Raw genomic sequence first — 11,181 nt, 5'->3', positions numbered from 1 at the left:
ATTTCATCACAACATTCTCCAAGGCGCCCACGCGTGCTCTTTAATCAGGGTAAACTTGCCCCAGCCCATCGCTCCACCAGTCGCAGGCACAGCCACTCTTTCCGACGGCCCTAGGGCCCACCTTCACGGATGCTCTAGAACCGGTTCAGGACAGGCACGTGCATTTATCCCCAAGGCACTACAGCCCCCAAAAGGCGTTGCGGCAACCTCTAGGCTTTTACCACCAAAGAGAAAAGGTTTTTCAGCTTGAGCTAGCGGCTGCACGGCTCTTCGGGAATTGTAGTTCACCTGCGAAGAGCCAAGGAACCAGGGCAAAGCGTCGAGCCACACTTCCCAGAATGCACGGCGCTCGTCTCTACCAATAGGAGGCGCGGATCTTGGAAGGAAGGCGGGGAAGAGGAGGAGCTGTTGAGCGCATGCGCAGTATGTGTGGCTGGAGAATTCATGTGGAGGTCAGAGTGGAGGCAGGTGAGAAGGTAGGGGAATGGCTGCGGTCCGCGTCTGGGCAACTCTGCAGTCCCTTTCTGCATTCCCATTCGTAGTTTGGGCTAGCGTCGTGCATGCGTGGGTCCGCCTCGTGGGAACGGGGTAAGGGGGTGAGCCCAAGACGAGCCAGGAGTTGCGTAGAGTAAGGGAGGTGTGTATGGGGGCAGGGTGAGAAATAATGCAGAAGCTATTAGAAATGGAAAGACTGAGTAATAAAGGCTGGGCGTCCTGGCCCTGGGATAGGAATGTTTAAATGCAGAAAGAGAGGGCAAGGTAGTCTCAGGAATTGAAGTCTGGGAAGAAAGGAGGGAGGATTTGAGATTGAAGTGCACGGAGACCGTGGGGCGGGGTATTCAAAAGTGCTGGAGTGGATTCTGGTTGGTTCAACTGTGCTCCCGCCCATCCCGCCTCAGCCCTACCCTCCCAATTGTTCTTTGTTATTTTGGTCCCAAAATGTCATCTAGCTCTTGCTTCCATAATAGCAGGTCATTCTTAATACCTGACGTTGAGAAGCAATATGATGAGGAATTAAGCTGTGTCTTTTAGAATTAGACCTCCAAGTTCTAATCCTGGTTCTGCCACTTAATAACTGTGCTCTTGCTTGGACAGCTCATGTAACCCCTCTGTGTGCCTCAGTTTCCTCATCCGTAATAATCTACTTCATAGAGGTTGGTGTGAGGATTAAATTGCCAGTAGAAGACTGTCTGATATAAAGGTTAGCTATTATTATTATTTTGCTGTGGGAATCACCATGTAGCACATTCTTTGGGTTATTATTCCAAACCAGAATTGCGCAGAACCAGCCACACAGCCTTTGTCGTTGGGGCCTGCTTGTCCAGAAAATAGGGTGGTTTAGTGTGGTACTAAGTTCCCTATGGGTATTAAGCCCATGCGTCATTCCCATTATTGAAGAAGCGCTCCAGCCCCCTTTTCTTAAGTAGTAGAAAAAGAAAAAAAAAAGCAGAGGAATTGATACTACAATTTTCAAGGCCGTAGAGTGTTATTTATTAGGTGTCTTTTAGTGAATGGTTTAGAGATCTCAGAAATGGGGAAATAAATAGCTAGCTTGAGAAGTGAATATTTTGCAACAGAGAGGGCTTTCTTTGAGGATTTGGGGATCAAATTGTTTTGTTTTGTTTTTACCCTCTTAGGTGTGAGTGGGTCCAGCAGAAGGAGACATGGCTGCTAAAGTGTTTGAGTCCATTGGCAAGTTCGGTCTGGCCTTAGCTGTTGCCGGAGGCGTGGTGAACTCTGCCTTGTATAATGGTGAGGCACTGAAGGGTGGTGGGTCATTGCCCTGTGCTGGAGGATTTCTATTGGTCTACACAGCCCATAGGACACTCCTGATGGTAGTGGTGCTGTCTGCGAATGTGTTTGTGACCAAGAGGACTCACCTACTGCCATTCCACAGTATATGGTTGCATTGTCATCAGAGCCTCTGTTCTTTTAGCCATAGGTTCTCTCAGAGCCTTGATTCACAAAGAGCCTACCAGCCTGGTTGCTGGTTGGATGTTGCCAGCTGCTCTTGTTACTTTGAAGTGATGCTGCACCACCCAAATGCTGCAGCAGAGTGTCAGGGCCTCACCGGCTAGCTGAAGTGGAAATCTCATTTGTCTCTTCTGCTTGCGTGTGGAATAACTCAGCAAGGCTTTAGAACTGTAGTAACCTTGTCCTGAGCAGGAGCTTTTGCTCTGCTGCAGTTGGTTTGTTGCAGAGAAAATATCTTCGAGATGCATCGCATAGCTTTTAACACTGTGGCAAGGGTTTAAGCTGGCTTTTCTTCTATTCTGCTGTCTGATTTTAAGCAAGTCACAGTTTCCTCACTGGTCAAGCAATGGGATTGAACTAGTTTATCTTTAAGCCCCCTTCCAACTGCGATATTCTCTAATTTTCACTGTTGGAAAGCAGCAGTGGATTGACTCACGTCATGTGTGATGTCCAACAAGAGGAGGATTCATTTCAGAACGAAGATATGTGAACCAATGCTAATGTCCAGAAAGGCAGACACAGAAAGCAGATGATCTGAAAGCCTGCTTGGCTTATGTGGCACAGCTTTATACTCTGATCTTTTTGGCTACCCCCGCACAACTAGACAGTAATCACCATCATCAGTTTCTCTCGGAATCAACAAGACAACTCTGTAACCCTTTGAAACCTTAGAGAAGCAAGCTATTAGAAAGAAAGAGTGTGGCCTTCCATGTTTTAGGATTTCCATAGTGGGGGTGCTACTTCTGGGAACACTGGGTTAAATTGGAATTAGGTTGGACTGTGGTAACAGTGAAGACTTTGGGGAGTTTTAGAAAGAAGTTTTGGGAGATGATTTCTGGAAATGTGTTGGTGGGAGCTTGGGGATGGGGTGGTTAATCAGAAAACCAGCAGTCAATTGTTTCAAGGAGAAAGGATGCTGAGGAATAGATCCTATTACCAAAGTCCTTGGGAAGACACATGGAGACAGGAAGTGGTTGCTTAGTTTTGTAGCTATTTAGAAGCCTCTAGAGACCAGAAATACAGGAAGACAGAGCAGGAGAGGGGAGACTTAATAAATGGACAGAAAGCACCAAGAATCTTTCAAAAGGCATGATTCTTTTGGGGAAAGGGTGAGGGGATTTTTCTGACCTGTCATCCTTCATTCCTAGTGGACGCTGGGCACAGAGCTGTCATCTTTGACCGGTTCCGTGGAGTGCAGGACATCGTGGTAGGGGAAGGGACTCACTTTCTCATCCCTTGGGTACAGAAACCAATTATCTTTGACTGCCGCTCTCGACCACGTAATGTGCCAGTAATCACTGGTAGCAAAGGTGAGTCTTGCCTGTGGGTTAGGTAGAGAGGGTGGAAGGGGTACTATGGGATCCAGAAGAGGTTGAACTTCACCTAAGAATTCCTAGTGTATTTTCTCTGGAGAGTTTTATGTGGATCCAGAGGAAAAAATACACACTTCAGGTACACACACAACTGTACAAATTTAGAGAAATACACACAGATCTATTTCAAGAGTTACCTAGTGATCCAATTAAAGAAATCTAAGTGCCTTTGCTCTCTCAGTTGACCCTTTCTGTTGGTTCTTGTTCCCCCGAGTGACTATATAAAGCGATCTCTAGCTATTGTTTGCCCTCACAGCTGACTTACCCTTTGCCTTGCTTTCTAAGACCTCTCTTTCCAGCAGCGCTGACCTCCCATCATTATCTCACAGGCTGAGGCCCACATTCCTGAGAGCAGTCCCCTGGTGTCCGACACCCCAATAGATTGTCAGTTGGAACCTAAAATGAATTGCTATCACTGTTCTCCCCACCATCCTACACACAGAGGTGCACAGGCAGTAAATGGAATAGCAGATGCTGGCTCAGAAGTGACATTTCCACAGCAAGAGGAGAGGGTCACATGAACGTTGGTTTATCATCTCGATAACACTTGATGCCTTCGGTGCTATTCCTCAGCACTGTAACTGTGCTGGGTCAGAGGGTGGGATAGTTCAAAGATGACTAAAGCAGGGGCCTTTTGGAGCTCAGTCTAGCTAGAGAGAGAGACTTGTGAACAAACAGGTCTGGTGGAGTGTGTTAGAGCCAAGCTCGTACGGAGTGTCTGGGGAGCAGAGAGGAGAGCAGCTAGCTCCATGGGCGGGTGGGCAGGCATTTGCAAGGAACTTACGTCTAAGCTGGAACTGTAGAGTGAGCAGTGTGTCAGGCAGAGGCGGGAGAAGGGCAAATTGGTATTGCATAATCTGTCTTGTATCTTCTGGCCAGAGAGAGGAAGGAACCTCTGGTAAAGGATCTAGCTTGCCTACTACAAAAGAGGAAATCAAAGGTGGGATGTTCTCTGAGAAACATAAAATCTAAACTTCCCACTTCTTTGGGATTTCTTTCTCTACTGTTTGGCAGTTGTTCTAAGGATACATTATGTTCTTATCTTCAAAACTGTCGATAGAGACTTCCAGAGATCAGGGACTTGTGTGTATACATTTCCCAGGTTTCTTGGTGCCTGGTTCAGGACTCTGTCTCAGTAGTTGGTTCATTTTTTGATGACTACAGGAAGCTGTGACATTACTTTAGCTCTGAGCAGGCCTGAATTGTCAGGAGAAGTTGGATTTCCCTCCCTGGGTCCTTTGACCAGCCGAGTAATGAAAAGTGGGCTCTAGATGATTCTGATAGCCCCTTACATCTGTTGCGCTTTGACAGAGTGCTTTTATATTTGTTTTCTCCATCAGTTTCCCCCAATGTGCCTGGAAGGCAGATGAAATCATCTCCATTCTTACAGACAAGGAACTAAGCTGAGATTCACTAAGGCTTAGTGAGGGAGGTCACATAATTAGTAAACAGCAGAGTGGGACTGCAGCCCAGGCCTTTTGACTGCTCGTCCAATCCAAAGTGGACTATTTCTGCTGAAGCCAAGGAAACTTCTCTAAAGCATGCTCCTGACTTGGGCCATATTCACCAAGCCTTGGAAAGGCCTCACCCTAGAATTCTTGGCATTGACCTAGCTGTTTACTTAAAATATTCAGTGTTCCAAATATCCCATAGTACCTACTAGACTTATAATCTTAATTGCTTATATCAGAGGGCATTCAGGACATACCGAAAAGCCATCGTCACTGGAAACCTTTAAGTTCCTAACGGATCCTCTTCTGGGTTCCCGACCAAGGAAACCAGCACTTGTGCTCCTTGCCCTCTAGGGTCCTATAATCAGCAACTTTACTTATAATTTATAGCAAATTTGGGGTAGGAGAGGTCACATGGAAGGCCATTGTGATTTTTATTTTTAACTCCAGCATTTGTCTTCTTCCCTAAGATTTACAGAATGTCAACATCACCCTGCGCATCCTTTTCCGGCCTGTTGCTAGCCAGCTTCCCCGCATCTACACCAGCATTGGAGAGGACTATGATGAGCGAGTGCTGCCCTCCATCACTACAGAGATCCTCAAGTCTGTGGTGGTGAGTGGACAGGGCCTCAGCCACAAGCCGAGAGCACGGCCAAGAGAACACTAGGGGGCAGGGAGAGCTTGGCAGTGGGCGGATTGGATGTAGCTGATAGGTTCTTGGTTTCCTTTCTGCTTCCTCATTATCCTGACCGGCTCCTCTGCCCTCCCTTGGAACCAGGCTCGCTTTGATGCTGGAGAACTCATCACCCAGAGAGAGCTGGTCTCCAGACAGGTGAGCGACGACCTTACGGAGAGGGCTGCAACCTTCGGGCTCATTCTGGATGATGTGTCCTTGGTAAGATCCTTGGGGAGCCTGCAGGGAGGGGCTTCAGTGCTTGTTGAGGTGCCTGGCTCCATTTCTAGCTAGACACTCTTAGTTTCTGCCTTCCACTTTCCTAGATGTGAGACTTGAAAGCGTGGAAACTTCGTGACTGTATGAGGCTCTCTCCTTGGGTTTATTTTCAGACAAGTTTCTTTTATTTCACCTCTGTCACACACATTTTTCTTTTGACTTGTGGCCCTACCCTCTTGGGTAATCTAACCGTGAGTTTTTTTTCTCGTTCCCCAAACCATGAGTGTTCCCGAGATCTCAGGAAGTGATGTCTTGTTAACCTTGTTTGACACAGGAAGAAGCTGCCCGATGAGACCAGAGAACCACTCGGATAGTCTTTCTCCCTAGTGCAGACCTCCCAACCTGACCCCTGGGAATTTCCTAACACTTAGAGTCCAAAGCTCAGTGAGGTGAGCTCTGAGAACCTCAGTGAAAGGTGATAGAGTGTAAGTGAATGGTTCTGTTCCCCAAAGCCTGGTATGGGGGGCAAGGGACACCTCTGAGGCATAAGCTGTCCTCCTGAGACTGCATATCTGTGTATTTATATGATATTGAATGCCATAACTCAGGCAGAAAGCAATACAGGTGGGATAGCATTTCAGATTGAGGAGGCAAGGGGCAGGGTCATGTTTCTAGATTTCTGGGAAAAAAACATTTGGAGCGATTTGTTGGAGTGGTGAGGTAGAGTGTTTCCTGTTCCTTTCTCCTGTGCATCGCTAGGGAAAGGCACCATTTCCCCCTCAGCATCTGTGCAGCTGTTTAAACAGTCACACTACAACACCAGGTGCTAGCCCTCAGGCCTCGGCTCCACCTTGCACCAATTGCTGGCAGTTGAAGGGCTTGTGGGCTCCCTCTACTGGCAAGATGCCAGGCTGCAGCCATTTGGCTCCTCTGACAAGCGATTCCTCAGGCTCTCCCACTTAGTTTAACCTGAACACCTTGGCTGTGAGAAAATGCTAAGTAAAAACCTAAGGAGAAGCTTGGCATTTTGCTAGACTTTAACCACATAGTCCGTTCTGGGGAAATGTGGGCTGACCACAAGAAACCATATCTAAGAGGTGTGAGAAGAAAATTAGATTTTGTGGAGAATTTGCTGCCCTCAGCTGGCCCTTTTAGAAAGAAATTTTATTCCTTAATTGCACATTTCATTTTTCATCTCTCAGGATTATTTTTTTCCCCAAACTTTGAGCAAGAGTCCAAAAGTGGAACAGGCAAAGTAGAACAGTGCAGTTTAAGAGTCAGAAGTGTTAAGAATTCTGGAAGGCAGTGGGACCATGATACTCTTCAGTATCAAATTTTGAGCTACTTATATTAAACAACAAAAAAGCAGAGTTTGGGAGAGTAGAGGAGAGGATGAAACAAATAGAATTTAATAACAAAACCAACGCTATTCTTCCCTTGTATGTCTTCCTTTTTAGTAAACAGTTGGATAAATAAGTAAATCATTCTAGACTAGGCATTAGGAGTTCCGAGATCTTTTCCCATTGTTTCTATTATCATTAGAGACAGTCAGTTCAGCCAAGTCTGTTATTTATGTTATTAAGGAAGGTCTGTGGATAATCAGAATTTTAAACCCTCTCCCGAAGCAATAGCTTTACCTGCCTTCTCTTTTAAACCCTTTACCAGAAGCACTCACTCGTAGGGAATACCATGATTTGCGTTCCACGTTCTGTCTTCCTCTTCCTGTTTTGTGTTGGAGGTGCTGTGAGAAAGAAGTGGACTGGTTAATCTATAAGCACAGAGCATCAGGCTCTTGAATTCCTGAGAACCAGCTGCCTCCTTCACTCTCAGGGGCTCAGTTTTCCATCCGGCCTCCCTGGAGGCGTCAAACAGACCATCACAGGACCTTGGAAGAGTACTAGTCTGTGGTGGGGTCCTAGAACCCACAGGTCTCCTCCCCTAGGGAGGTGGTCAGTTGAATAGATACCTTCGGTGCCTGTGGGCCGTCTTTTACTTGTGACCGTCACACTGAGAGTGATAGAATGATGTACAGGAGCAGTTTGGGCAGCTGAGGATTCTGGGGCATAAACTCTGTTTGGACATGGATATGGAGGTGAAAGGGTGTTCTGGCCTCACGATGCCTCCAGCTGCTAGAGCCATTCCTGGCCCCTTCCTTCCAGTGGCCACGGGGGCCTCACAGCCACGCTGTCTAAGCAATTACACTGCCTCATCACACTCACTGTCTCCCCTTAGACGCATCTGACTTTCGGGAAGGAGTTCACAGAAGCGGTAGAAGCCAAACAGGTGGCCCAGCAGGAAGCGGAGAGGGCCAGATTCATGGTGGAAAAGGTGAGCGTTCAACCAGATGGAGGAGCCTCTCTCCCCTTTCTCTTGTGCTCAGCCTCCTCGTTTGCTGGGTGGCCTGGAAATTCATCATCTGTCATCTCTCCTTCCGGGATCATTGGAAGGGGATTGCAGGGACTGTACTCCTGCAATTGGTTCCAGAGCCTTTGGGGTCCAGTCAGGGATATGTGAAGTAAACGTTCCTAAATCACTGAAGGGTCATTTTTTTTCCACTTCCCTAAGATCAGAAACACTCCTACGAATAAAAATGTTTTTTCCTGTAATATTTTCAGTTTCACTGAGAAGTCATTTTTAACCGTAGTTACACAGTGCAAGCCGACAGCCAAAAGGATCAGACGTTGCGCCAGATGCTCTGCTGTCAGTTGATTTTTTTCCGAGTGCTTAAATCCATCCAGATGTGTCAGAGAGTGATGGGACACAATGTATTTGCATAGCAGCCTGGTCTTCCTGGTCTCTGCAGAGGTGTATTTATTTCTTGCTGTCCCCTTCTCACCACTAATTCTCGTGAGTTGGTATTCTAATCGAAGACCACTGAGTCCTTAAAATCAAGGAAAAGAGGGATATATGGGTGGCCAGCATTTAACTTTAGAGAATGCAAACTCTGAACAGAGACTTTTTTTTACTTTGTGTCTACCTAAGACTCTGACATGTTTAAGAGTGTGCCTGGGGATCCTAGGTGCTCAATAAACATGTATCGAGAGAATAGTCACAGAGCCTAGCCGTTTAGCTGTTTCAAAATTGTGTGTTAATTTCAGAGAAGCGTGGTACTGTACTCCTCACATGCCTCCGAAGGTCATGCATTATAGATAGAGGTCCTGTCGATACAGGTAGGGAAAGCCTAGGAGATGGCCTAAGAGATCGCGTTCTGGGTGCCTGAGTTCCCAGTCAGGAACCACTTGAGCTGGTAGGTTCCTCTAGGGAGTATCACGCATGCCTGCTTTTCCTACTTAGCTACGCTGGTTTTGGTGAAAGTCTTGGGACTTGGGGGAAAAGATGAACCTGGGGAATGATTCCACCTTTCCTACTCTTCCGTTTTCCTTGGCCTGGGCTCCTCCTGGCTCAGAGTAGGGCGGCCAGACTAGGTTGCTGTGAATATTAATGAAGACTTTGAAATAAGACAGCCGTTGATGCAGGCAACAGAAGTGTGTCCCTACAGTGATGAGAAGTGGGCGGTACAGGACAGGAGGATCAGGTGGCCAGTGTTGACCCCATCCAGAGGGGGAGGCAAATTCCAGGAATTCCTTCAGGAACCAGTATAGGTGCCTAACCTGGGCCTTCGAGGCTGTAGCCTGCCCTCCAAGACCCTGAGGTGTGATCTTGGTCTCTCTCCTCCTCTGCTCTCTTAGGCCGAGCAGCAAAAGAAGGCAGCTATCATCTCTGCTGAGGGCGATTCCAAGGCCGCCGAGCTGATCGCCAACTCGCTTGCCACTGCGGGCGATGGCCTGATTGAGCTGCGCAAGCTGGAAGCCGCGGAAGACATCGCATACCAGCTCTCACGCTCTCGGAACATCACCTACCTGCCAGCCGGGCAGTCGGTGCTCCTTCAGCTGCCGCAGTGAGGCCTGCCCTGCCTGCACCTCCTCGGGCCATCTGGGCCACAGCCCCGAGGATTCTTAACACCGCCTTCCTTCTGCCCACCCCACCCCCCCGCCCCCCCAGAATCACTGTGAAATTTCGTGATTGGCTTAAAGTGAAAGAAATAAAAGTAAAATCACTTCGGATCTCTTATTACTCTATCGGACGAAACTGTTTCATTCTTCTCATTTCCATCCACTTTTTTATCCACCTCCCTACCAAAAATTGCCAAGTGCCTACGCAGACCAGCTTGGCTCTTCAGGGCCTGCTGGAGCTCCAGCCTAAACACTGGCAATTGGCAGAAGAAAGGCAGGGGCACATGTGTGATGGGCTGGGGAGCACAGTTGTGAGCCTGAGTAAACGCGTATCCTCCAACCCATCATTTACTCAAGATTTGAAGAAGATGGCACACGGTCGAATCGAGAACTCGGGCCTCTATTTTTTCCAGTGGTTCCGGCACAGACCCAGCTGAAGAGAGGTGCTGGGGAGTGTCAGAGAGGAAGTGGTCTGTCTCTTACCATAAGGCTGATTAACTGTGGGGCCAGCGGAAGCAGGTGTGTGCAAACTGGGCATGGGTTGAGGAATCTGCCCCTGTGAAGGTGGGTGGGCCTGATTTGCTGCCCCCCAAGGGTCCTACGACTGGGATGGACTTGGATAGTGAGAGAGCAGGCCTGGACTGAGATGTGAGTCCTCTGGAAGACTTCCTCTCCAGCCCCCACCTTGGTGTCTCTCAAATACCCGCCGGAATTCCAACTTGAAAGATTGCATTCTGCCGGGGCTGAATGTGCCTGCCAAAGATGTGTGCATCCTGCATTCCTGGCTCCTTTGTTCCAAGACTGCCCCTCTAGAGGGCTCTGTGCCTGTGCTTTGAAGGAAAAGACCACAGGAAGAAAACAAACGTGTGTAAATTGCTGTCAATAAATGACACCCAACCTTCCAGCTCAGTCTTCTGGGATTGTTTTTTTGGTTTTTTGTTTGTTTGTGGTGGGAGCCATGGGATGAGGACAGAACGTTCTAGCAGTTTTTGTGTGCACGTGTTTGTATTGCCAGCTGGGATAGAATCTCTAGCAAAGCAGAAAATGAGTTTCAGAAAACCCTTTGTTCTGTGTTCCAGTTGCATCCCCAACCGAAGTGAATCTCAGTGCTATCAGGTGAGGTTTGTCAGGAGATGGGCTCTTAGGAGGTGTGGGTAAGTGGAAGGTCATAAACTCCCCTCCATGGCTTTGGTACCACTGCTAAACGAGTTGTAGGCCTGCCCACCAAGTGTCAGCAGCACTCCCCTGACGGGAGGGAAGTGACTGACATAAAATACATGAATGTGATAGCCCTCGGTGTGCTCTAGCTTGATTTTTATATACGTCAGATGGCTTTGAGGGCTCTGCTGTGGATTTATACTGCTTATTCTGCTTTGCTTTGATGTGGAAATGACATTTGAGAGGGGGCCAAAGTTATGCACTGGGGATGGTAGGGACGGGAAGCAGAACTGCAATTGAGAGATGAGCCATGCCAATCACCCACCTCAAATTCTTTTAGGCACAAAATGGAAACGATGTGCATTGAGTGCTCACGTTGA

The 11,181-nt window shown here is 47.8% G+C and overlaps 1 protein-coding gene across 3 annotated transcripts; it reads left to right on the top strand.

The window, feature by feature from the left end:
* Positions 1 to 363: 363 nt before the first annotated feature.
* Positions 364 to 10,552, top strand: PHB1 (prohibitin 1). 3 transcript variants are annotated; one of them, XM_039873783.1, is made up of 8 exons: positions 457 to 476; positions 1,096 to 1,201; positions 1,638 to 1,752; positions 3,123 to 3,284; positions 5,269 to 5,411; positions 5,577 to 5,693; positions 7,923 to 8,018; positions 9,380 to 10,552. In XM_039873783.1, the coding sequence occupies exons 3-8, from the start codon at positions 1,665 to 1,667 to the stop codon at positions 9,590 to 9,592; spliced, it is 819 nt and encodes a 272-aa protein (XP_039729717.1). In that variant the 5' UTR covers positions 457 to 476; positions 1,096 to 1,201; positions 1,638 to 1,664; the 3' UTR covers positions 9,593 to 10,552. The 3 variants fall into 3 exon arrangements, with proteins under 3 accessions (XP_039729716.1, XP_039729715.1, XP_039729717.1); XM_039873782.1 differs by lacking the exon at positions 1,096 to 1,201 and having other exon boundaries at positions 364 to 468; XM_039873781.1 differs by lacking the exon at positions 1,096 to 1,201 and having other exon boundaries at positions 376 to 476.
* Positions 10,553 to 11,181: the final 629 nt, after the last annotated feature.

Source organism: Pteropus medius, unplaced genomic scaffold (assembly GCF_902729225.1).
Source record: "Pteropus medius unplaced genomic scaffold, Ma_sr-lr_union100, whole genome shotgun sequence".
In the NCBI taxonomy this organism is placed as follows: Eukaryota; Metazoa; Chordata; class Mammalia; order Chiroptera; family Pteropodidae; genus Pteropus; species Pteropus medius.
Note: the sequence above shows the minus strand (reverse complement) of the source record. Positions and strands in the feature narration are given on the sequence as shown.

Excerpts from the sequence above, each read along its gene's own strand:
- PHB1 (XM_039873782.1), top strand. The coding sequence starts at position 1,665 with ATGGCTGCTAAAGTGTTTGAGTCCATTGGCAAGTTCGGTCTGGCCTTA. Across the intron at positions 3,285-5,268 it reads AGTAATCACTGGTAGCAAAG|ATTTACAGAATGTCAACATC; the intron begins GTGAGTCTTGCC and ends TTCTTCCCTAAG. Across the intron at positions 5,694-7,922 it reads TTCTGGATGATGTGTCCTTG|ACGCATCTGACTTTCGGGAA; the intron begins GTAAGATCCTTG and ends GTCTCCCCTTAG.